General features: G+C 38.1%; 2 protein-coding genes across 9 annotated transcripts in view; one reads left to right on the plus strand and one right to left on the minus strand.

Moving 5' to 3' along the window:
* vezt (vezatin, adherens junctions transmembrane protein) overlaps nucleotides 1-4,427 on the minus strand; it is a 15,658-nt gene extending 11,231 nt beyond the window's left edge. The window contains exons 1-3 of one of the 3 annotated variants that reach the window (XM_026209962.1): nucleotides 4,262-4,422; nucleotides 1,606-1,764; nucleotides 806-943 (exon numbers count right to left, since the gene is read on the minus strand). In XM_026209962.1, the coding sequence (XP_026065747.1) occupies nucleotides 806-943; nucleotides 1,606-1,653 (186 nt within the window). In that variant the 5' untranslated portion in view covers nucleotides 1,654-1,764; nucleotides 4,262-4,422. Of the gene's footprint in view, nucleotides 1-805; nucleotides 944-1,605; nucleotides 1,765-4,261 lie in introns of all 3 variants that reach the window. The other 2 variants (XM_026209965.1, XM_026209964.1) reach the window with 2 other exon arrangements.
* A 1,119-nt stretch (nucleotides 4,428-5,546) lies between these two features.
* fgd6 (FYVE, RhoGEF and PH domain containing 6) lies at nucleotides 5,547-24,676 on the plus strand. Of its 6 annotated transcripts, XM_026209972.1 has the most exons (22): nucleotides 5,547-5,811; nucleotides 7,751-8,112; nucleotides 8,242-9,752; nucleotides 13,957-14,065; nucleotides 15,673-15,740; nucleotides 15,841-15,871; nucleotides 17,113-17,264; nucleotides 17,588-17,744; nucleotides 18,102-18,189; nucleotides 18,460-18,510; nucleotides 18,798-18,856; nucleotides 18,943-19,014; nucleotides 19,103-19,171; nucleotides 19,334-19,417; nucleotides 19,513-19,592; nucleotides 19,755-19,854; nucleotides 20,429-20,572; nucleotides 20,654-20,756; nucleotides 20,995-21,089; nucleotides 21,243-21,371; nucleotides 22,607-22,755; nucleotides 22,857-24,676. In XM_026209972.1, exons 1-22 carry the CDS (start codon nucleotides 5,802-5,804, stop codon nucleotides 22,891-22,893), a joined length of 3,660 nt encoding a protein of 1,219 aa, XP_026065757.1. In that variant the 5' UTR covers nucleotides 5,547-5,801; the 3' UTR covers nucleotides 22,894-24,676. The 6 variants fall into 6 exon arrangements, with proteins under 6 accessions (XP_026065757.1, XP_026065751.1, XP_026065752.1 ...); XM_026209966.1 differs by having other exon boundaries at nucleotides 7,751-9,752; XM_026209967.1 differs by having other exon boundaries at nucleotides 7,760-9,752.
* The last annotated feature ends 250 nt before the right edge of the window (nucleotides 24,677-24,926 follow it).

Below are 24,926 nucleotides of genomic sequence, written 5' to 3' on the forward strand. Positions count from 1 at the left end.
CAGATTTCGGATATCTTGAAATGTCAGAACAAGCGTGCAGCAAATCAGAAAGAAAGTATGATGTGCATCCAGGCTCACACACTGAGGAGGTTCTCCCTGTTTTGTCTTCTTTTCTTTCTTCATGCCTTTAGTATTCAGTTGCTGTAGGACTCACATTCTAGATCTTTTGAGTGTGTGACAGACAACTGAAGAATAGAAAGAGACTGTGTGTGTGTGTGTGTGTGAAAGATAGAGAGAGACTGGGAACACGGACAGAAACAGCCTGAACGGTGTAAACTAACGACAATAATGATGTTCTCTGTGGAAACTTTCCAAATAAATTCTAAAATAAAGTGTAGATGCACACACACACACTCACAAACACACACACACACACACAAAGACAATATTTTGTTCTGCCAAATGAATGAGCTCTATTTCCACACTGAGGGGATTTTCAGCACATTCCCAAACAAGACTGGACACCACTTAATCATTCACTTAATCACATCACTTCCTGTTCCTGAGGTGACCATGAGCACAGTTTCACACTGGTGACTGTTGTAAAAGAAGCCAGCTGTGATACACTCTTTCCATTTTTTTATCATCAGGTAAAGAATATTTATTATTGGATCCGTCTTAGATCTTTCAATGTGATTTTCAAAAGCTTTTGCTTAGGAAACAGGATTCCGAGTAGAACTGAATCTGCTTTTGTACAGCTCAGGCTCGGGTTCTTTCAGTGGACACTATACAGACGGGCGTCTTCAGAGACTGGAGCTGCTGGGAGGACGGTCAGCGGGTTGGAAAGGTAAGTGCTGACACTCACTCTGTGAGAAGAGAGGATATCCTGAGGATACTGTGCCTCCTCTCCACCAGCGCTGGGCTCCTCCTCCTGAGAGGCGGGAGAACATGCCTCAAAATCAGTGTGTCCCAGATCCTGCAAGTACTGGAACAGCGGAGAGTTCTGGAGGGGCGACAGAGACACCACTCATAATAAACATGGCATGACAAATGGGAAAAATTATTTACAAATTACAGTTTTAAATTCATATTGGTTTAACAGGGTTTAGATATATTTCTTTTTTAAATCAGTGCAACCAACAAACAAAAAGTAATAACATTACATCCTGAATATGCAAATGTGAACATCCTAAAGCAGGATTTTCAAAAACACATTTCTTTCAATCCTCAATATCATAAGGTTTTATCAAGGTTTTTCTATTTGACTGCCTGAACTTACCTTGCCATGTCCTGAAAATGAACAAATATGAATTGAAAAATAAAGAAATAAAATTGACTGAATGATAACACTGACTTTCCCCTCAAAAAATGGTTTCTAGACATTTTCTGAATTTTAGTTTCTCTATCATGTCCCACCAAAATAAATAAATTCATAATCATTCCCAGATGTTTAAACTTTGATTTGGCTGACAAAACTTTTCAAATATTAGTTAACTTAATCATATTGGAAACATCTGCTCCACTATTTGATTAATACAATTTTTCTGATATTTTGACCAAATTATTTAAATATAAAAAATAAAAAAATATTTAAAAAAAAAATGAATTTGTTCACCAGCAGAAACAATACAAACAACATCCTGTCCTGCTTTTTCCCTCTCTTACCTCTCGCATGTCCCTCGCTCTTGTCCTGCATCGTCTCAAACGCACCATCGCTCAACAGAGGAGGTAGATCTGACACTCTTAAAGGTCCCAGATCCCAAACAGGACGCCAGAATCACAGGCTCGTTCCCACGGCTAACCATTGCCACTGGATTTGAGTTGCTAAAGAGGTTTATAATTCTCAAATTCTTATTTCAGTCAAATCCTGCTTTGAGATTCAGCCCGCCACATGTCGCGAACTTTGGCTCTGTTTGCTCTAAAGCTCATTTGCAGTGAGAGGAAACGGTTGGCGTGTGTTTTAGGGCTGGGCGATATGGAGCAAAAAATATATCTCGATATATTTTGCAATATCTCGATATGCGATATATATCTCGATATCTTTACAGGAAATATAACCCCCCTAAAACTACTGCAAAAACAAATATGCCAAATATTACATGTTTAGGGCCCTATGAAACGTCTATTTTTTTCTTCACCGTATGCTTTATTGTTACCTATTCTGTGTATTTACATTTTTCTGGTTGTCAAATGAAGGCATAAAACATTTATTTAATTTATCTTTTAATTATTTAAAATTTAGCAAACTTTATTTTTTGGTAAACAAAGGGGATTTACTATTAAAAATAAAACATGGAAGAAATGTTGTGTGATTATTCCTTAAAAAAATATGTTTATTTCATTTTAATAATAGTATTAGTGAGCTATGTACATTCTGCTGAACAATAGTAAAATATTTCTGCCAAATACTTTTATTTTGACGGGTTTACCTTTACAGTTCTGTGTATGTGATACTACAGTCTATGATGTGATATGAGCTAGTTTTACTCAAATCAAATCTCTCGGTGCAGTTCTGGAGATGTTCCTCATGTGTTCACATCTTTATCAGTGATAGGAAAGACGCTGAAATCAGCGCGAGCATCACGCGCTTCCGTTTGTTTAATGAATGAAGACGCGCTTCTGCGCCATTCGTTAACACAGACACGCAGAACATGCAGGATTCCTATTTAAATAGACTTTTCCGGGTTAATATTTTCAGATATTAGTCTATATCGCGATTTGATTTAAGTGCATGACCTACTTTTGATAATTCATTCAAAATTTAACCAATTCCTTGACATTCCGCGTTAAACTGTAAATACCGTTTTTATGACTGGATTCCGTCCGCGTTTTCTGCATCGCGGAAATCATTGGGCCCTACGTTAGACATCTGCCTTCTGTTCGTCCTACGCCTTAAAACCAAAGTATCTCCATATAATGGAGCCAGTTGTCCTTTTGTTTTTAGACTTTGTTTTTTAGACTAGTTCTATACACGCGAAGGGAGTGGGGACAAAAGCAAGGAGGCGGGGGCGAGCGAGCGGGGGCGAGCACAGCACAGAGAAGGCAAAGAAGCAAAGTGGCGGAATCAGAATTAAATATAAACAACATATCGATATATACGATATGTCAAAATCTATATCGTGTTTAAAAAATATCTCGATATATTTTAAATATCGAGATATCGCCCACCCCTAGTGTGTTTATTGATGTGAGAGAGTAGTTAAACTAGCCTGCGGCAAAAGACCTGATTTTAGGTCACCAAATGAGAGCAAACCGAATCCCACTGTTTTGGATTGTACGTGATGATACACAGCACTGCAAAAACAGGATTTCCGTCATTTCTGACCAATGAATTTCCACGTGTTTGTGATTTGTTTTCTCTCTTAAGAAAGAAAAAGGATCATTGGCTGATTAAAAAGCCATATCCATCATCTAAAGCTGCTTTTTAATCAAACCTTTCAAACTGCCACGCTATTTATTTAATAGATTAATATCGTCTGGAATAGACTATGAACTAGATCCAGGAAAAACTGATTGTCTCAGTCTTACTCAATATATATCTTGAGACTGTTTTCTCTACAGTCATGATGTAGGATGCTGATCTGACAGCCCCAATTTTGACTCATAAAGATGGATCAAGACCACACATGCTGTAATGCACAAAGCTCCTAAATCAGTTCACAGAGAAATAAAATAAACAGACCACAGTGACAGACAGAAACGGTCTACATTTACACTCTGGCGGCATCTCAAGACCTATATAGGTGCCTCTCTAAACTGTGTTTTCGGGACATCTAGTTTCAAAACACCTACCTTACTTAAACAGCCTTTTCAAACAGTCACAGTACCAAAACCTATGGAGCTACCAATGTAGACACCATTTTTAGGGCTTTTTGTTGTTGTTGGCATCTTGGTCTTATAGTCTAGATAGCTGGCAAACTAGACAGCATTGTTTAATCTAAAACCTAAGGAACTGCCAATTTGGAGACATTTCAGAGGTATTAAACTCTCAAAACCTTGTGACTGCCCTGCCTAGCTAAACAACATTTTGGGATATTACTACCTAGTAATCACTATGTTTTGAAGCACAGTCTCCAACTCTGTTCATACAAGATGTGTGTCTCCTAATCTATTGTTGTATTATATTAATAAACAAAGTCTGTATTTTATTAAACCCAGAGTGCTTAATAAGCATCTATATGGCAGTGTAGAGGGGAATGGGAAGGAGTGTTTGTTATTTGTGCTAAGTACAGGCTGCTAACTGCACATCTAACGTTACCACAGATATTTGAGCAGCTGTTGTGTGCCCGCGTACACGCAAGTGTCAGGATCAAAAACTCACCTCAAAAACAACTTCTTCATCAAAATCCTCAGTCATAGCTCTCCGCCATATGTGTCCATCAGTTGCGCATGCTGGGATGGTAGTGTTTATGAATTAAGGAGCGATCTCTACAGCTTCTGTTGAATGCGCAGACACACGCCATGACTTGAACTACAATTCCCATGATCCATAGCTCTTCTTCTTCTTCTTCTTCTTGTTCTTCTTCTTCATCTTCAGTTATTCGACGATGGCTTGCAAAATATGTACAAATCGACATCTACCGGAATGTTGGTCTTGAATTCTGCGAACAGTATTTTTACTTCATGGTTAAGAGTATGCTATTTTAAAATATGATATTTTAAAACATAAATTTCTACTTCTACTACTTTGGAAATTATTATTATAAGGCGGAATGTAGTGGTTTAGCCACAATTGTTTCCAGGAAGCCTTTATTCATTTATAGATTTTCATATTATTTTTAACATTATCTAAAAACAATTCCCTGTGATGGTCATTTATTTGATTCCTTTATTTACATTTGAATTTGTATTAATACAGTGTATATGACTTTTGTATTTTATGTGTAATTTGTTTTTATTATACATTAGCATTACCATGATTGTAAATTCAAATGTTTTCAATAAAAAGTTGTTTAAAAATAACTACTGACCTGTCATGCAATTAGATGTTAGTCTGATTACAAATACTGTAGCCAAGTAAACAACCTTGTATTGTAGGATCATTAGATTTATTCACTATATTATATAGCAAGATTATTCCTCAACGAGGCACAGGAAAATACTCTGAGACTTATAATGCATCCTCACTGTTCTCAAATTTGATATTCCCTGTTGAGGAATAATGATACATTTATTTCTGTTTCTACTCTTAATCTCATTTTTTATTGCCACAAACAGTATTAGAAACACCTATTTTTTTATTCATAACTTTTTATTTCATAACTCTCAAGCTCTGAGGGTGATGTTCGATTCCCAAGCAAGCGAATCGTTCGTTGGAGTCGGTTCCTTTCAAAGAATCTGTCATACCGAATCGCGCAGGACTGAATTCTGCCCTCAAATCGGTTGATATTGAAAATGGGATTTTCCTTATAATCAGATACTGTGAATTAGGCGGACACGTTACTAAAAAAAAGTAACCCCCCCCCCCTTTTTTTTATGGATGTGAAGAAATGAATAACTGAATCGGTCTGTTCAAACGATTCATTTATCTGTTCAAAGAACCGATTCACTAAATGGATCGGACTTTCCCAAGGCGGCGAGGCTCTTCGGCCGCTCTAGCGGCGGTTCGTGGAAGTTTTTATAACTCTTTGGCATAGACTTCGCCGTTCCCAGCTTTACAAAGCGGTGGCAAATACCATGGCAAGCATGGGACACTTTCCGACTTCTTAGTAATACAAAGACTTTGGATGATCTTTTGAAGAAATCGAGTTGTCTCTCAATTCAGGACTTGCAATGGCTCCTGCCATAAGAAAAGAGCTGAATCTGAAGGAACTGTGCTGAATGCAGCTCATTCATGGAGTAAAGTGAGTCGTTTGGGGATCATGAGTACAGGTTAGTTTCCTGGATGAATAAACATCAACTATTTCTGTTGAACAAGCAGTCTAGGGAAGCATGGCAGACACGTAGGGCTTTTATGATGAGATGTTGCGATATTTAACGGTTTCATTAGAATATTTCCATGTATTGCAACCGGTGGAACTTTATTGCAGTAACTTAGCAGCAGCAGCTTTCAGCAGTTTCTATTCTCTGTTAGAGGCTAATCTTGTGCTAACGGGACGAATTGCTTAAAACAAGCACAACAAATATCCTGGATGAAGAAGGTAAGGAACGATGTTTTTTTTTTTTGGCAAAAGCTGAAACCTGAATGGATATTTTACTTTCAGCCTCATCCATGTTTTTAACTCCAGGCATATGAAAACCGCACGGAGTAGTTACTTTGATTTGTCTCCAGTCTTTTGTTTCAACGTTTCTTGATTTACTTTCCCTCTCCCTTCGGGTTTCTTCACGCTAATAACCATTTTGGGAAGAGTTTACTTTTTCTTTGTTCTCTTCAATCGATAAGGACACTGTTATGGAGGGTATAACCAAAGAGAATAACGCGGAAAAAGTCCCTTTGGTGTCTTTCCACTGCTGTAAGGAACTCAATCACAGAACATCCGCCTGATGACTCGGTCTCCCGAGCTGATGTAAACGCGCGACAGTCCGCGAGCTCAGCTCCCTGATCCGGGTCTCGACGCTTCGGATCGGAGGAAAGAACGAGCGGAGGAGGAGGGCGCCTCCAGGATCAGCCTTGGATTGCTTCCCTTGGAATGGAAGACCACATTTCCTCAAGAGAGCATCAACAAACCCAAGTGTTTTTTTTTCTCCTGAAAGCGCTGTCTAAGTGAATTCGGCAAAGTCAACACCGTTGTTTTCTTCCTCTAGCATTAATTGGAATGTAAAAGGAGATGTCTGAAATCACAGTATTGCACTATGATTGCATCTTTTGTATAAAGTTTCTATGATAACTGTAGTTTCATACTGTTGATACTGTATAAAGCTAACAGGATCTGCTTCAAACCGTGCAAACATCTTAGTGACTTTTCTTTTACTTAATTTAGAATATGTTTTATGGATGTGACAGTAACTTACAATAAGTGCATTCTGTAGGAAATTAGGGTGTTTACTACACACTGTTACTTGAGACATTGGACAGAATTGATCACATATCTCACACCTGCCATTAATATTGAACATAGCAACATTTCCAGTTTTTGTCTATAACTCAGTAATGCCATATGTATTATATTATAAACTAAAGAGAACAATATAAGTATGTATACTTTAAATAAAAATTTAAAAAGTATCTATCTGATATCTGAGACTTCATTAGAAAAAAAAAATCTGCAATATTAATACCATCCTTCAGCTTATCTACTTTCACCGGCTCAACATTATATTGGCTGAGGAGAGAATGTCATTTAGATTGCCATAATCACGCTTAAATTGCTTAAAGTGTCACAATTTATATGTCATTTAAATGATCAGAACCGGAAAGTTTGCGATTTAGTCGCTAGCAACACCAGAAAAATTCAAATGGCTATAATGTTTGATACCTGTGCATCTAAAACATGCAAATTTTGTCAACATTGCAGCTGTTATCTCCTATAAATAAATAAATGGAGCTGACAGTTAATTAACATTTCTTGTATTATCCATTTATTCTTAAAGTTGAATGCTTTTCACCATCGAAACACAGGTGGATAACTATACAGATGTTAAACAGATATCTCAGGAAAAAAACATTTTGGTACATAAACTCTTGTTTTTGGATGCCTGTTGCCTACTTTGTCTAAAAATCTGTGCGTTTTGTAAGGACTGTAAAAGAAATGGTCTGATATCAGATATTTAAAGAAATATATTGAAGCCGTGTTCAGCTGTGTGTGTGTGTGTAGTATTCAAGGTTGTTCATGGAATTAATGTAGTTCTCTCTCTTTCTTCTCTGTGTGAGATTATGTAGGAATGAAGAAACCACCGGTTGCCCCCAAACCCAAGCTGGTTCAGTCGCATAAACCATCACCTCCCCCCATAGCCCCAAAACCTGAGCTCCTGCTGCCTTCACCCTCACCCACTGCACACAAGAGAGGAAAACCTGCTGTCGCCCCCAAACCATGTTTGCCCAAAGCCCCTCACAAACCTCTCCATTCGAAACAAGACCCCTGCAAGAAACAACATCCACCTGTCTCCAAAAATGGTGGTCCTGCTTTACTATCTTCACACCTGTCAGATTACATCATACCCCCCAGTACTCAAGGTCATCAACTAGGTAACAGCAAATCAGAGCATTCCAAGGAAATATACGGAACAGCGGAGGTAGGTGTTTTCAAAGAGGTCGACAGTGAAAAAGAACAGTTGATTTGCAATGACACATCGGAACATGTTTCCCAATCTGTATGGGAACAAATGCACGCTCCCACTGACCCATCCCAAACTTCCACACAGGCACAGGAAGAAACAAACTCTGCCACACTAGAAAAGGACCAGACAAGTGCACAAAAACAAACTTTTCTCCAGATCCCAAGACAAAGTCCTACCAAACCCTTACAAGAACAGTCTGCAGAGCAGAAACACACCGGGAACATTTTTAGCTCTTGCACCAGTAACAATAATGGTGTTCCTGCACCACCCAGCAAGCCACTCCCTGTACCCCATCCACGACGCCTTCGGAGAGCACTTCTTAGGCAGAATGTTGTGGAGATTGCACCTTCGGACACTCAAGCAGAAACACCTACAGAAACTCCTGAACACGTTCAGACAGACACATTACTAGAAAGTCCCGAAAACACCTACGCGGACACACCTCTCAATTTATGTTCCCCTAAAGAGAATACGGAAAACCCAGACACCGACTCCTCAACCAACACTGATTCTTTGCACAAAGTAGCCTCTTTTCACAGTGCAGTTACTGAAGAGGTGCCTCCTGATCTGGACTCCACCCATTATTCAGTTCCGACAAATGGTATAACTTTAGCTTCCGCGGACACCGCTGCTGAGGAGGGGCCGCAAGCTCCAGCTCCACCACCTCGACAGAAATCCCTCCCACAAATGGTTGATTCCTCATGCAAGGCCTCGACATCAGTGGACAACTTGCTTTTGCATTGCTACTCAGATCTTCAAGAGGTTGAGTGTAAAGATGATGAGGTGCAAAGCGATGATGAAGATGATAGAGGATATGGAGATTTTGCTCGATACCCATTAACTCGGAGTCTTCCTAAACAGATAAAGCTCAGCTGTGGATCACAAGTGGCAGCCATAACCAAGCCGTCTCTGGACGTGGATGAAAAGTCACCAAAAGTCATGCCTAAAAAGCCCCAACGAAACAGTCTTCCCGCGTCCGTCGTGTTGCGGAAGCAAAACACGCCTCCGCTAACACACACTCCACCTCCGCTTCCTAACTCCAGTCCTCCCGTATTCAGAGAACTTCCGGCACCTCCTCAAGAGAAACTATCATGGCGAGTCGCCCTTCCAAGCATCCCCCTCTTCAGTAGAAACCAGCCGACTCGCAGTAACAGCCAACCACAGGCTGGAGGTGGGGGACCTGTTCTTGTCAAAAAGAGGGCAAAGTCGTTTTCCTCTGCAGATCTTCAGCGAGTGGACACTGGATCTTCTGAGCAGTTGGTGCGCTCCGATCAAACAAGACGTAGCTTGCGGAAACTTCTAGAGCTGCGCGTGTATGCACGGTTGCTTCCGAAATTGCTTCGCAGTGGACAAGCCCTGGATTGCACTCGTACTGATGGTGAATACGATGAAAATAAAGCCACACCCTCTAGTCAGGTCGCACCTGGCGATGAGGTAGAAGCTCAGTGTGACAGAGAGGCTGACTGTGGGGTGGAATACGAGAACGTCCAATTATACGATGTGATTCCAGAGTACATGAACCTGCCCTGGGTCTATTCCAACCAGGATGTGGACACAGGCGTGTATGAAGTACAGGAACCATGTGAGCTGAACAGGTCAGTTTATGTATATATGCATATACACACAAGCGTTATTATTCATGTTACCGTCCTGATCTACAGTTGTCTTGTTTGATAGGTTTCGATTTGAGGGATGTACTCAATGAAACTACTTTAAGATTTACTTTAGGAAGACAATTTATTACATTTCAATCGGTGATTGATTTGAGGTTACAGATATGGTAACAGCTTTGTGCCAATTCCAAGCCCCTTTCAAAATCCGAACAAAGATTCATAAAATCAAACAATTAAGGGACAAATTGTTTGATTTGTTTGTTTAATTGAGAATACATTGAGAAATTCTACAAAAGTTTGCTATGATTATGTGTATTTACCAGTGTTGGGGAAACTTATTTTTAAAAGTAATGCAGTACAATATTGTGTTACTCCATAAAAACGTAACTAACGGCATTGCTTAAGCCCCTTTCACACTGCATGTTGGTCCCCTAAAATTGCCTGCTGTGTGAATGCAAACACGTCCCAGGATTGATTCAGGGATCGATCCTGGGTTGGGGACCTAGTAACATTGCCGGGTTCAGTCCCAGAAAGAGTTGTACCCTCGCAGTACCCTAACACTGGTACTTACTTTTACCTTAACATGCTAATAGAATAGCACCATGCTACGTTAGCAGGAAATTTAACATTAATACATTAAAATATTCTACTAGTGGTTTGCTATGGTTATTGTTTAATTACTTATAACTTGCTTATAAACAGTAAATAAGCTATATAAAAATTAAGCATAATTATTAGGCATAATAATCAACATATTTCGGTGGTTAAGACCAAGGGATCACTGTTTGTATGGTTTCATGGTCAAACACCATAGAAATACAAAGACGGTTCACTCCAATGTTTATGAATGGGAGAAACTGCAACGCGCGATATGGCAGAATGGTCCCGCCTTCTAAATGAAAGAGCCAATCATTGAGAATGATTTTTGTCACAGCATCACTACAGCAGCCATTAGAAGCTCCGGTTCCCATAGAAACCTGATGCTAGACCAGCCAATGCGAGGCATGCGCAGTCATAAGTGCGTTTTGACTATGCATCCGCATCGGCTGGTCTAGCTTGAAAAATAAGCTTTTTTCCACTATTTGAGCATTTGAAACAACATTCATGGGGCAGTTCATTTCAGATTTTGTTGGTGATTTAAAATATGTAATTTATTTGAGATTTCAGGATTCCCCCATTCATTTAAATAGGACTTGGTCTTGGATGAGCAGCCATAGGCATCACAAATATGGCCGCCGAGTGAACAGACTTTCCTTGAAAGGGACTTTGGCATGGTCCAGTTAGCCTCTGCCAGTAGACGCCATAACTAGACTACTACACTTTCTAAAAAGGCCACCTTGGCTAAGAGTTCATAGATCGACAAGCTATATTTTAGGATTCCTAATCAGGCAGTCTGTAAATTTACCCCAAACCCCCCTGCAAATTCACTCAGAAAGGTTCTGGTTATGTCTGTAAATCACTGTATGTAGTCAAATCTTTTAAAATGCACAACATTAACCTGGTGGACTTTAAGAATCTTATACAAAGAGTAACCCCAAAACGTTAGACCACATAACATGCACATTTTATTATACTTTGCTATGTATTTTCAATTGCACTGTATTGGTTTGGTCTGTGTGATCATGGACGTGTGTGTGAGGGTTACAGTCCACTCTTTGAGTCCAGGTTGGGCCTTGGGTTTTCCTGTGGGTTATTTTCAGTGGCCAGAGCAGGAAATGTCTGTAGAGAAGAGAGCTGAGCCACTGGAAAATAACCTTTCTCTCTCTCCGTTTCTCCCACACTCTCATTCTCAGCATTTTCAACCGAAATCTTCTGGCTCACAGTCATGCTTTGTCATTCCAACGTTTCCAACACAGTAGCAAAAATCATGTCACATCAGTAAAATGTGAATCATCTTACTCTGATTGCAAAATACACCAACTGCTGACTGTATCACTGGCCTCATTATAAAACACCAGCGCCCACAGCTCATTTTTCTCAGCCGTAAGAGTTTTGTTTTAGTTTTGTAGAGAGATTCTTGTGCAAGCGCAGTTTATTTTCGTCTACAAAACTATTTTCAAGCATTTACGCATATGTCTTTAGTTCACAAGAAACAAATTCGGCATTGACTCAAAGTGTGTTTACGGTGATGATGACTTTGTAAACACATTCTTGACCTCCATCACTCATTGGCTTCTCCGTGATGTAGTCTCAGTGCCGGTAAAAATGGCATTTTGCTGAATTCGCAGTTGGTTTCCAGATGCACAGGACGTTGAATCAAGTTTGTGGTCTTGTGTTTGGAGTTGTCAGCAAGTTGTTACCAACAAATATTTTACAGTCATGTGGGCTACAGACCTTGATCCCAGTAATAATAAATCATCATCTTTGATCTCTCAGTAACACAATGCAGAATACACTGCGTTTAATACTGTGTCCCTCCATGCAGCAATAAAAATCCTTGTTTCTTTTTTTTAATGAACTTCTTATTTGACTACAAAAATCTATAAAAATCTACAAGTTTTAAAAATATGATGTAGCGTACTGCGCAGTGTGCACTAGGCAGCATGCTAGTTTTGCATTCTAAAACCTACTTTCTCTTTAACTTTGGGATCTGAGGTGATTTTGGCAGTAGGCTGTATTGTTTAACGAGAGTCATGCTGAAGCACTTGGAGTGCAGCATGTGCTTCTATGAACCTAACCATATTTTGGGGACAAATTTGTACCCAGAAGTGAGCTACACCTGACGAAATCTCCCAAAATGTGTGTTTGTATGTGTGTGTGTGTGTGTATATATACATATATTCAGTACAGACCAAAAGTTTGGAAACATTACTATTTTTAATGTTTTTGAAAGAAGTTTCTTCTGCTCATCAAGCCTGCATTTATTTGATCAAAAATACAGAAAAAAATGTCATATTGTGATACATTATTACAATTTAAAATGATTGTTTTTACATTTATTATATATAATTGATCATTTATTTCTGTGATGCTCATAATACATCAGTGAACACTCATAATAAATCAGAATATTAGAATGATTTCAAAATGATCATGTGATCGACTGGATGTTACATGTGACACTGAAGGCTGGAGTAATGATGCTGAAAATTCAGCTTTGCATCACAGGAATAAATAATTTTTTTTAAAAGTATATTCAAATAGAAAACTATTATTTTAAGTTATAATAATATTTCACAATATTACAGTTTTTTTCTGTGTTTTTGATCAAATAAATGCAGGCTTGATGAGCAGAAGAAACTTCTTTCAAAAACATTAAAAATAGTAAGGTTTCCAAACTTTTGGTCTGTACTGTATATATATATATATATATATATATATATATATATATATATATATATAATTTTAATTATTATTATTGGGGATGTCCCTGAATGTCTACAAAAGAAGGTTTTGTTCTGTTGGTTTCAATTTAGCTCAGATTCATGGGAAATATATAATATCTTGGTTGTAGTGTTTGTAATATTTATAATGTATATTTATTATAATTGATAAATCTCTATATTTAAAGCAGTGTTTTGCAGTGGGTCCTCATTTAGATGGCTTATTAATATATGTGTGAGTTGTGCGAGCCATTACTGAGTTACATGTCAATAATTTATTGGGTGATATTTAGATTTAGCACATTCCAGCTTCTGAATTTGAGCGCCCTTAATAGATAGATAATATATCATTTTTTAAATGGCATCCACACTAATTGCCCAGGCATGACAGAAACTCCCTGCATATCTCTGTGTGTGAGAGAGGTTGTGCGCTGTATCGATGTGTGTGTGTCTCTTTGCAGAGAGTGTTTATATAAGCTGTAAACAAGAGCAGCTCTGTCCTGCTGCAGGAGAAAGAATGAGAGCGAGGGAAACCAGAAAGAGTGTGAATGAATGAGTGTGCGTGAGAGTTTGCTTGTGCTATCTAGTGCGTTTCTCACCCCAAATGTCACTCCGAACATGTATGACTTGATTTCTTAGGAGGAGCAAAAAATCAGAAATTAAGGAGATTGTTCATGCTGCTATTTTCCATCCAATGAAAGAAAAATAAATAAATCAAAATAACAATTAAATAAAACATTGGGTAAAGTTTAAAATATTTTTGCATACTTTTATTATGCATATCAGTTTTTAAAAAGATAAATAAATTATGTTTGATTGTATGCACGTTGGACTGAACATGTGCACTTCCTGTTTGACAACAGATGCTCTATGAGTGGTGATCTGTCAGAGGACGGATTGAGCTCTAATGAGGAAGATGGGGACAGTTCTGACTCCAGCAAGGAAGACATGGGCCATTCAAAAGACAAAGAGGTACTTCACCTTTACACAGATGCACAGAACTACACCAGAGCGAAACGGTCGGGAATTCTTGGCATGCCATTAAAGGAACATTCCAGGTTCAGCACAAGTTAAGCTCTATTGACAACATCTGTGATTGTTTCTTCCGTTATCACAGGAAATCATTTCAACTCCTCTATTAGTGTAAACACACACAAAAACATTGTGTTTCCACTAATCCACCGACAGTGAAAGTTTATGAGGCAGGACATTGCACTGGGATAAACTTTGAAATGCACTGTATGGCATCAGGACTTAAATATGGTAAACATGTTAACAGAAGATTATTGTGAAAAAAATAGCTTAAAGCTGCAGTAGGTAACTTTTGTAAAAATATATTTTTTACATATTTATTAAACCTGTCATTATGTCCTGACAGTAGAATATGAGACAGATAATCTGTGACAAATCAAGCTCCTCTGGCTCCTCCCAGTGCTCCTATTGCCATTTGCAGAAATTCATCTCTCCCGTTAAGAAACAACCAATCAGAGCTGCGGTCCGTAACTTTGTTTGTGTTCAAAATGTAGAAAAATTTTATATAACAAGTGAGTACACCATGAATCCATTTTCCAAACCGTGTTTTTAGCCTGTCCTGAATCACTAGGGTGCACCTATAATAAGTGTTTATATTCGGACTATTTTAGATTGCTCCGGGGGTACCGCGGCGGAGTAACCCAGTACCGTTGTGATTCTTCATAGACATAAACAGAGAGAAGTAGTTCCGGCTACGATGTTCTTCCGCAAGATGCAAGCAGTTCTGTTTATTAACCGCTACAGCGTCAAAAGTTACCGACTGCAGCTTTAATTGCCTAAAGCTGAATAACTTATTATGCTTTCATTTACATTGATTAACACACATTCACTCAAACCAATGAGTGACATGCTTTCTTCTCTTTACATCAAGCAAGTACGGTTGAGCTTCCATTCACCATATTTGATGTGTTGATGAATGTGCATTGATCAATGTTTGTATGTGAAAAAAACTAAATAAATGAAATCTGTTTGTCATATATATAGCGATTGCGTCCCGTCAGAAGACTTGGGATTAAACTGCTCCATTCATATGGACTACTTTTCACGATTTCCGTAAGAAAGTTTCGAAACGTGAAAGTCGTGGTGGAATGGACTTTCAGTTTTTGGTGAACTGTCTCTTTAAATGCATTCGAGAATGTCGTCATTCATCTCAAATTTAAGAGAAAAACCTAAGAAATAAGAACTCTTATCAATTGTGGAGAGGTTTTGTTTTGGAGAGACTTTCTGTCTGGAGATAATCCTGAGAGGCCCTCCAGACACACCCCGATCAGAGAAACAGGGGGTGCTTTCAGTCAAACTTTGTCCTTGAATTTAGACAGGCCGCGATCCAAATAAAGACTGCAGCCTCTCACCAGTCCATAACAACAACAACACACACACACACACACATACACACACTCAAGCTCACATGGAGCAGTATGAGGCTGTATGTTGTTGGTAATCATGGTTGGATGTAGCAACTGCGTAAGTTAACGGCAGATGAAATTATATTATAGATTATAAAATTGTCTAATATTATAACTGCATTTTAACACGTTTTTCTTCAGGAGATAGAGCGGGCGAAGAGGAACAAGGTGGTCCACATCGCAATGGAAATCATGAGCTCAGAGAAAGTGTACGTACTAAAAAAAAGATCTCTTTATTGCAAATTCATATTTGAACACATTTAGAGGGAAATAGTTTGTATTTTGATTGTGTTTTTGTCGTCTGTGCAGATTTGTGGATGTTCTGAAGTTACTTCACATCGTAAGTCATCACCGTTTTCACTGGATCCAGATTTGAGACAAGAATTATGATTATAGTAGAAGTGTGGGGTTCAGTCATCTGTGTTTTATTAGTTTTATATGAATGTGTTCTGGAAGAGCGTTTGGTTTTCACGGTCACAGTAGGATCACAGAGGTAAACAGACATATCTCTCTGTTTATTTTGGGATTTTAATGAGGAGCTATATGCTCTGTGCAAGTGTATTATCAGGACTAAAGATGTGCAAGACTGCATATTTGGCGGATAATGTTGATTGCTACAGAAAATCAGCTTGAATCATCCTTCATATTTCTTCTGATTAAAAAAAAAAAGAAAACTGGGCGTCTATGGAGCAAGGTGTTTTGCAAGGGTTAATAGAAGTAACTGAAAATACATTGATCAGAGGTCTCTGCACTGCACCAACAGAAATGGTCAGAAATGTATAATTGTTTTATTTATTTGATAATTTATATTTTATTTCAGCTTTATTTCAATTAAAAATGTTTATTCATTTTATTTTTAGTTACAGTAACAAAAACAAAACTGCCAAGCGGTTCCCACTCTTAAATGATCTTGTTTAAAGCACCATTGCTAAGAAAAGAAATCTAGATACATTCCCTAGTTTGTCTTACTAGCCAACTACTGAGACAGCTAGTGTTTCCTGACCCATCCCTATTCAGAGAGAAGTAAAAAGTTAGAGAGAAAGTCAGAAAAAGAGGAAAGGCAAGAGGAAGAGCTTGTCCAAAGAGACTGTGGTAAAGGAATAAGAGATCAACGGACAGAGAGAGTTTTGGAAAGAAATTACACCCACCCTCACTTTAACCCACTTGTTTGGCCATGACCCCAAACAGCTGTCCTAAAGACACGTGCGTGTGCGTGTGTGTGTGTATGTGTGTGTGTGTGTGAGGAAAACGTTCCCTCTACTTCCTGTTAAAGCTGTAGATGGACTATGCTGCGAGTTGATGCACTTCAGTTTGTTTGTTTTTCAGTTTGTTTGGAGACGTTTGGTCGAGTGCTAGTTTATAGCAATTGTACCTTGAAAGATTTATGGCAAATGTTTCGAATGGGCTCTTACTGGTACTGTTTGTTTTATTTAAGTTGAAATGCTAGTAAATGAAGTAATGGTTTGAATTCACGGATGTCAACTCATGTTTTTTGCTATTACTCATCTTGTCTAGCGCTCTTTGTTTTGTCGCGATACCTTGGAATTTTGGCAGTAGCTAGCTTTTCCATTTCTGTGTCAGGATTTCCGGGACGCAGTTGCCAAAGCGACTCGTGCGAGCGGGAAGCCACTGGTGGAGGAGAAAGTGTTGAATCAGATCTTATACTATCTGCCCCAACTCTACGAGCTCAATAAAGACCTGCTGAAAGAGCTGGAGGAGAGAGTAGCCCACTGGTAATGCACATACACAATATGAAAGTTAAATGGATTGCGAATGATTTTCATGTCAACTTTTGTTTTCGAATCAAGTCACCTCTATTTACAAAGTGCTTTTAACAATACATATTGTGTCAAAGCACTTTACAGTATTAAATGGGAAAATAGTGTGTCAACAATGCAAAATGGCAATAGTAAACGAGAACGAGAGCCTTTAGAAGTTGGATGGAGTTTATTGATCTTGTTTAGAAAAAGAATTTAAGAACTCTTAACTTATAAGAAAAAGTCCTACATTTCCCATTGCTCAGTTTTGTTTCCGGGCATCTCTATGACTACCGCAGGTCTGATCATCAGAGATTGGCTGACATCTTCGTTCAGAAAGGTCCGTATCTAAAGATGTACTCTACCTACATACGCGAGTTTGACCATAATGTGGCTCTGCTGGATGAACAGTGTCGCAAAAATCCTCCTTTTGCCAACGTTGTGCGCCAGTTTGAGGTAGGAGTCTGTGTGCACTATTACCATCAGTAATAATTATTATAAAAGAAAAACGGAAAAGAAGCTGCCTCCAATCACGTTGTTTTTAGTAGATCCAGAAATATTGCTAATATACCTGATATTATTAGAATTTTCTGCTAATACTATTTACTTTTGAAATAAACTGAAATGACAACATACATCATGTATAACATATTATATAACATATAGTGTATAACATGCTATTACAACGATTAACATGTTAAAAGGGATATGGGTACTTTTTCCGAACAGGGAAACCTGTTTGAAAACAGTAAGTTTGTTTGTAGTAACATTTGGTAATGCTTTAGATTTAAGATTCCTCTCTTTCATTCTTAGACGAGTCCTCGCTGTGCTAGTCTTGCCTTGAAGCATTACCTGCTGAAACCGGTGCAGCGGATACCTCAATACCAGCTGCTGCTCACAGGTACACACCCTCAGATGAACAGGAGGATATCAGGCCCGTTACAGGAAGCCACAAACAGAAGATACATCATTGGTTTCAGCTAGTGGACTTTTTGAGCTTTGGCTAGATTTCGACAGTTTGGTCTAATTAAAGTGAATTGAATTCTTAAATGTTTTCTTGCATTGGACAAACTTATGATTAAACTTTAAACTAATCATGTAATTGAAGGAATGCGACCAATCTCTGTTACCAACTTTGAATCTTCCAATTTATTTTTCATATCTCTTTTAGATTATCTGAAGAATCTTCCTGAGGATTCATCCGACTACAAAGACACACAAAGTAAGAGCACACCATTTTCTCTACAGCTAAGGTGGCGCTTTTAGTAAATGTCCACTGCCCAGTAAATAAATAAAATAAAATGACCTGATCAAAATTCACAGTAACCAACGATTATAGCTAGGGCCTTTCACTCGGATATCTGTCACCACTTTCATTTCATTATGACTTTAATATTGAAAAAAAAAAAAGTTCATTGTAGATTGACATTCACTTTTTTTCTTGTTTAATGATTCCAAAACCAATCTTTGAACTGTTTTATTGAGCTTCTGTTGGTTTGGTTTACCCAGCTGCCCTCAGTGTGGTGAAAGAAGTGGCAAACCATGCGAACGACATCATGAAGCAAGGGGTAACACAACAAACACAACCAAACCACCATTAAGATCTCATACAGATGACTTATTCATGAACCACTTAAACATCTCTTTTTTTCAGGATAACTTCCAGAAGCTGATGCAGGTTCAGTACAGTCTGAACGGTCACCATGAAATCGTCCAGCCTGGCAGGGTGAGAAACTCAATTCCTCCCGATTCATTGCGTCCGAGTCTTCGGTCTCTGTGTTGTGAATTTAAACGTGCTCTTGTTCCACACGCAGGTTTTCTTAAAGGAGGGCACTCTGATGAAACTCTCCAGGAAAGTAATGCAGCCCAGAATGTTCTTCTTGGTGAGATTTTATTATAAAATATACAATGTTATTTTAGTATTTTATGTTTTATATATATATATATATATATATATATATATATATATATATATATATATATATATATATATATATATATATTGTGAATGATGTAAAAGCCACCATTTTTTTTTCTCCTTACAGTTTAATGATATTCTGCTGTACACAACTCCTGTTCAGTCTGGCCAGTATAAAGTCAACAGCATGCTCTCTCTGGCTGGCATGAAGGTCAGACATCCACCATCATAATACTTCTATACACACACACACACACAAACTTACAAGAGTTGTAACGTGTCGTGTGTGTCCCACGTCTTCAATAGGTGAGCAAACCAAGTCAGGAGGCCTATCAGAATGAATTAAACATTGAGAGTGTGGAACGCTCCTTCATACTGTCTGCCAAGTAAGAAATACACAAACACACAACCACAAGGATGTATGTGTGGGGTCTATATTAAAGAAATATCACCAGTGCGAAGAAGAATTATACACCATAATGATCCCTTGATCACTTGTGCCAAAACAATTGAAATTGAAATCACAGACTGTAAAATAATGTTTGCAGTTCGGCCACAGAAAGAGACGAATGGCTGGAAGCCATCGCTAAAGCAATCGATGACTACACCAGAAAGAAGATTTCCTTCTTTTCCAGTCGAAGCCAAGAGGTGGATGCATTTAAGTGTGACTTTCTGTCTGTTTCCATTAAATTTTAAAGGGTCTTCACTGACATGTATACACTGCGAAGAGTGATTTTTGTCTTCTTTTCGGCATAAATATTTAAGCATTCTTTAAACATACATTTCTTTGAGATGCAGAATGACATTAAAGTCTTGTTTAAGCCTAGCTCAGGAAACAATATCAGCCAAATTAGGTGAGAAAACTAAAATTGATTACCCTTTCATTTCATTCAGTTTTTCTTACCATATTGGGAGATATTGGTTCTTGTTTTAAGGATGAATTCAACCTAATGCAATTTAAAATGTAAATTGTGATCAATTCCTGAACCTAATTCAATTTCATTTTGCACCTCAAATAAATGAATTTTGAATTAAGAATGTTTAGATATTTGTACTGGAAAACATGAAAAATAATTGTAAAATATTGCAGTAATACTGATGAATGATTACCAAGACTAAAGTCAAATATTCATAATTTTATATATAATATAATCTATCTATATTAAAAAAATGCGATAATTCCCCTACAGTATTTCAAATTCTCTTTTTTTTTCATGTGTAGTTGGAGGGAGTCTCTGATGATGGTCTACCGCTGGGCTCTAAAGCTCCTATCTGGATTCCAGATCTGCGAACGACCATGTGTATGATCTGCACGTGTGAGTTCACGCTCACCTGGAGACGCCACCACTGCCGTGCCTGCGGGAAGGTTAGAAATCAGAGAAGTTCTACGACTTTTTTGATTTTTGAATGAAAAATTAGGTCTGATTTCCATTTGTTGTGGCGACAGGTGGTGTGTCAGGCGTGTTCATCCAATAAATACTACCTGGAATACCTGAAAAATCAGTTGGCACGAGTGTGTGACCACTGCTATATTAAACTACAGCACAAGGGTATGAGATTTCTGCTGTCAGGCCTCATATTTCAAATACTCTTTCTCCCACTTAATAGTATTTTCATAAACAAAATGTATTGGACATGCTAGTTTTTAATGATGTTTGCTCATATTCAAATACAGCGCGTAAGCAAACCATTTGAAAACCTAAGCAACCACATAGCAACAGTGTTGTTATTGTACAGGCAAATACTACACATTTCTTTCTAATATGCTGTTTTGCTTTTGTGTCTTAGGCGACCAATCCAGTATGGCCGTTTTCCCTAGTGGGCGGAGTTCGACATTTGCTTTTTCTAGAAAACAGAAGAGGATTCCTTCTGCCCTCAAAGAGGTAACGTGAATTTGTACTTTACACATAATGCAATAGAAATACAGCATTTACATAACTTCATGTAATGTCATTGTAATGGAGGCGTCTGTTTCTACCACAGCGCTGATGTCATATTAATGCATCACTAGTATTATAGTGTCATCTCGCTCACAGGTGTCTGCCAACACTGAGAACTCCTCCATGAGTGGATATCTGCAAAGATCTAAAGGCCATAAGAAGCCGTGGAAGAGGCTGTGGTTCGTCATTAAGAACAAAGTCCTCTACACTTATGCCGCTAGTGAAGTATGCAGTCTTTACTTGTGTACCGTATTTTCCAGACTTGAAGTCGCACTTTTTTTCATAGTTTCGCTGGTCCTGCGACTTATTTATCAAAATTAATTTGGCATGAACACAGAGACATGAACCAATAGAAAACATTACCATCTCCAGCCTCGAGAGGACGCTCTATGCTGCTCAGTGCTTCTGTAGTCTACACTGAAACATAGAGCGCCCTCTCGCGGCTGTAGACGGTAATGTTTTCTCTTGGTTCTTGGTTCTAAATAAATACAACTTGAAGTCCAGTGCGACTTATATATGTTTTTTTCCTCATCAAGACATATTTTTTGGACTGATGCAACTTATACTCAGGTGCAACTTATAGTCCGAAAAATACGGTAATAACTTTTAATGTTGAGGAAGCTACTCATAATTTATTTTATCTTTCAACAATAGTAGGGATGCACCATAAATATCGGCAGATATTTAATGCGCATCTTGTCAGTAAAGCCGGTTCTGTAATCAGCGGTAAATCTCTACACGTGCGCGATTTCACACGGAGCAGCATTTACTACAAAGAGCCATTGTTCGATCATATTTTGCACGTTTTGCGCAGCTTGTCAGTGAACAATGTCAGCTTGTTTAGTGACAAGATGCGCATTAAATATCTGCCGATATTTATGGTTTACTGCTGTTTACTTAACCAGCTTTACTGAAAAGATGCGCATTAAATATCAGCCGATTTTTATGGTTTACTGCTGTTTACTTAACCAGCTTTACTGAAAAGATGTGCATTAGATATCTGCCGATATATTTAGGGTTTACTGCTATTTACTTAACCAGCTTTACTGAAAAGATGTGCATTAAATATCTTGCGATATTTTCCGTATATCCCTTAATAATGCTGCAAATACCAGTAATATGACGAGCGCAAACTTTAGTAAATTGTGTCAGTGGTGATTCATTTTGAAACTCTCCGCCCATAAATTTTGTGTCTGAAAGGGAATTTTCTTTTTGTAAACCTATTGCATTAGACTATTTGCTATTATAGATTATTTGTTGGAAAAAGTTGCTTGTTATCAGAAGAACTATTATTATGAAAACGTCTACTTTTGCAATACTCAAAACTTTAATTACGTCAGTAGTGTCACTTTTTTTAACTCGGATGTTCCCCTTTACTGTGTTTCTTAATATCGTGAGAGTCCGCAGAAGTGTATGGCGTCATAAAATCTGTCATGTGATGACGATTGCATTGTTTTCAGGATGTTGCGGCTTTGGAGAGTCAACCGCTGCTGGGCTTTTTCCTCCGAGAGGAGAAGACAGGACCGGCTCAGAAACTGCAGTTTAAACTGTATCATAAAAACACACTCTACGACATCTTCAGAGCAGAGGACATCCCCACTGCTCAGAGGTACACAAGCACTTTGTTGTAGACTGAGTTGCATAGAGTTTGTTCTATTAATCTAATCTAAGGTTCATTGCTTCGAACTAAATATGTGCTGCTTTTTTCAGATGGATTGAGGCGTTTCAAGAGGCCATGATCCTTTGACCGGATTCAGTTGGATTAAACAGAATGAATAAATGTCATTCGTCTGGGTCTCTGCACTGTGTACACTGGCAGTGAGTTTGAGGATGCATAAATCAAAACCCAGTTTGAAGGATGTTGGCAGATGTAGTTTATGCATTAATCTATTTTAAGCACCCTAGTGAGGGTACAGTGAGCGGCTGTTTAATCAGTCTGCCTCCATTGTACTTCAGAAATGTGAGGTATTAATCAATCAGTTTGTTCTTAATATCATTTAAAAGAAACACTGCCTCTTTGTGCCAGTTGCTTTTGGTGCTTAACATTACCATGAATCCTGCCCACAACGCATTCAAGGTCAAAAAAGGCACTGACTTGTAATGAGCACTAGATATAGACGTTTTCATTGACTCCTGACCATTAGGTTTGCCTGTGAATCATGTTTCGATCTGAATTCATTCTGCCCACTCCACTGTGATGTCATAGGGACAGTCTTAATCTAATTGCAGTATCACTGGTTGCCTGAAGGAGGTTTAAAAAGATTCGGACAGGGGTGTGATTCATAGTCAAGTCTGAATGTGCATGAGCAAATATGACAAAGGAATGTCTGATGCCAGGTCGCATTTTTGGCACGGTCATGTGGCGCAGTCCGTTCAGTCTGGCATGGTGCATTATGGGAGATTTTGGACTCAACTGTGAAGCTGAGAAGAGAAGGCTTTAAAAAAAAATGACTGGGCCTTAATCATGATGCACAGAGTGACTTTATGACTTATTTTTACATAAAACTATTGTTCTGTACATTGATGGTGAAAGTTGTTGTATGGTTTTATGAATGAATGATGCATTGAATGTGACCGTTAACACAAATTTGGTTTTGTTTTTTTTTAAGAAAATTTTTGTGATTGCGACAGTTTACCTAAACCTATGGTTTTACGAACAGTTCATGCGTTACCTACATTATTTACGTAAAAACATCCCAGGGAATCGAACCCCCAACCTTGCGCTAGCTTGCTTGCTAACGCAATGCTCTACCAGTTGAGCTACAGGAACAACAATTCAATCATTATATGCGACAATTTGTGGAATAACGATTTTATGAACAATTCAAACATTTATTTTTTTTCTCCTCTAATTTCTTGAAAAATTCCCTTTTTATTTGGTTTTCAGTCTTACTGTTGCAAAAATGTTTGAATAATCTTACACATTCTTTTTAAAAACTCTTTTGTACAATGTAGGTGTTTTGACTGTTGTTTTAAACCTTATACCGGACAGAACTGGAAGTGTACATATTTTGTAAATGGTAATATAATGCAGGTGTATTTAAAATATTTCAGTTTGTTTATTGGCCTCAATGAATTATGGGTAGTAGAGACACAGTGCCAGGCTGGCTAACTCAGCACTGTTTTAACTCACTATATAAGACATTATAGCACCGGCTGTGAATACCTGGAGGAAAACTAGTGCTCTTATCAGGGAAAGATATAACACACATTAAATACTCTAATGCACCTTGTTCGGGACCACATCTCTTGACACTTTGACAGTGGGTATGACCTGATTATATTCTCTACAGTTTTCACTAAGGTCCTTTGTCAGCTCCAGCTGCAGAAAGCCACTGATCTTTCACTGTTTGAAGTGTAACAAGTCCAAGAAATGAATATGATTTGTTTTACAGTAATACGTTCGATAATGATCATATTTGTGTGTTTTAATGTTTGTTTACATTTTGTAAGATTGTTTTGCATTTTGGAAAACATTAGATACGCCACTTTCTTTTACTTGGAAGAAAAATATAATTGCTTTTCCTGACGATTCTTGTCAATTTTGTCACTAGTTCACTGTTGTGTCCCAAAGTTCTGTGCCTCTCCAGAAGGTTTTACATCATGAATGTGTTAATATCCTGAGGAATTCAAGGGAGTAGATTATGCCGCGACATAAATGTAAAGTGCAAATACTTTTTACTAAATATTTGAAATGTAATAAGATAACATGTCTGTAAGTCTGGTTAAAATTGGTTGCATAATAACTTGGTGTATATTTGCTGAATATAAATATGAAAA

Source organism: Carassius auratus, chromosome 29, assembly GCF_003368295.1.
Source record: "Carassius auratus strain Wakin chromosome 29, ASM336829v1, whole genome shotgun sequence".
In the NCBI taxonomy this organism is placed as follows: Eukaryota; Metazoa; Chordata; class Actinopteri; order Cypriniformes; family Cyprinidae; genus Carassius; species Carassius auratus.

What these genes read in the sequence shown, in the direction of transcription:
- fgd6 (XM_026209966.1), top strand. An exon ending in CGACTACAAAGACACACAAA is followed by an intron (nt 18,511 to 18,797) that starts GTAAGAGCACAC and finishes TGGTTTACCCAG; the next exon opens with CTGCCCTCAGTGTGGTGAAA. An exon ending in TCTCTCTGGCTGGCATGAAG is followed by an intron (nt 19,418 to 19,512) that starts GTCAGACATCCA and finishes CGTCTTCAATAG; the next exon opens with GTGAGCAAACCAAGTCAGGA.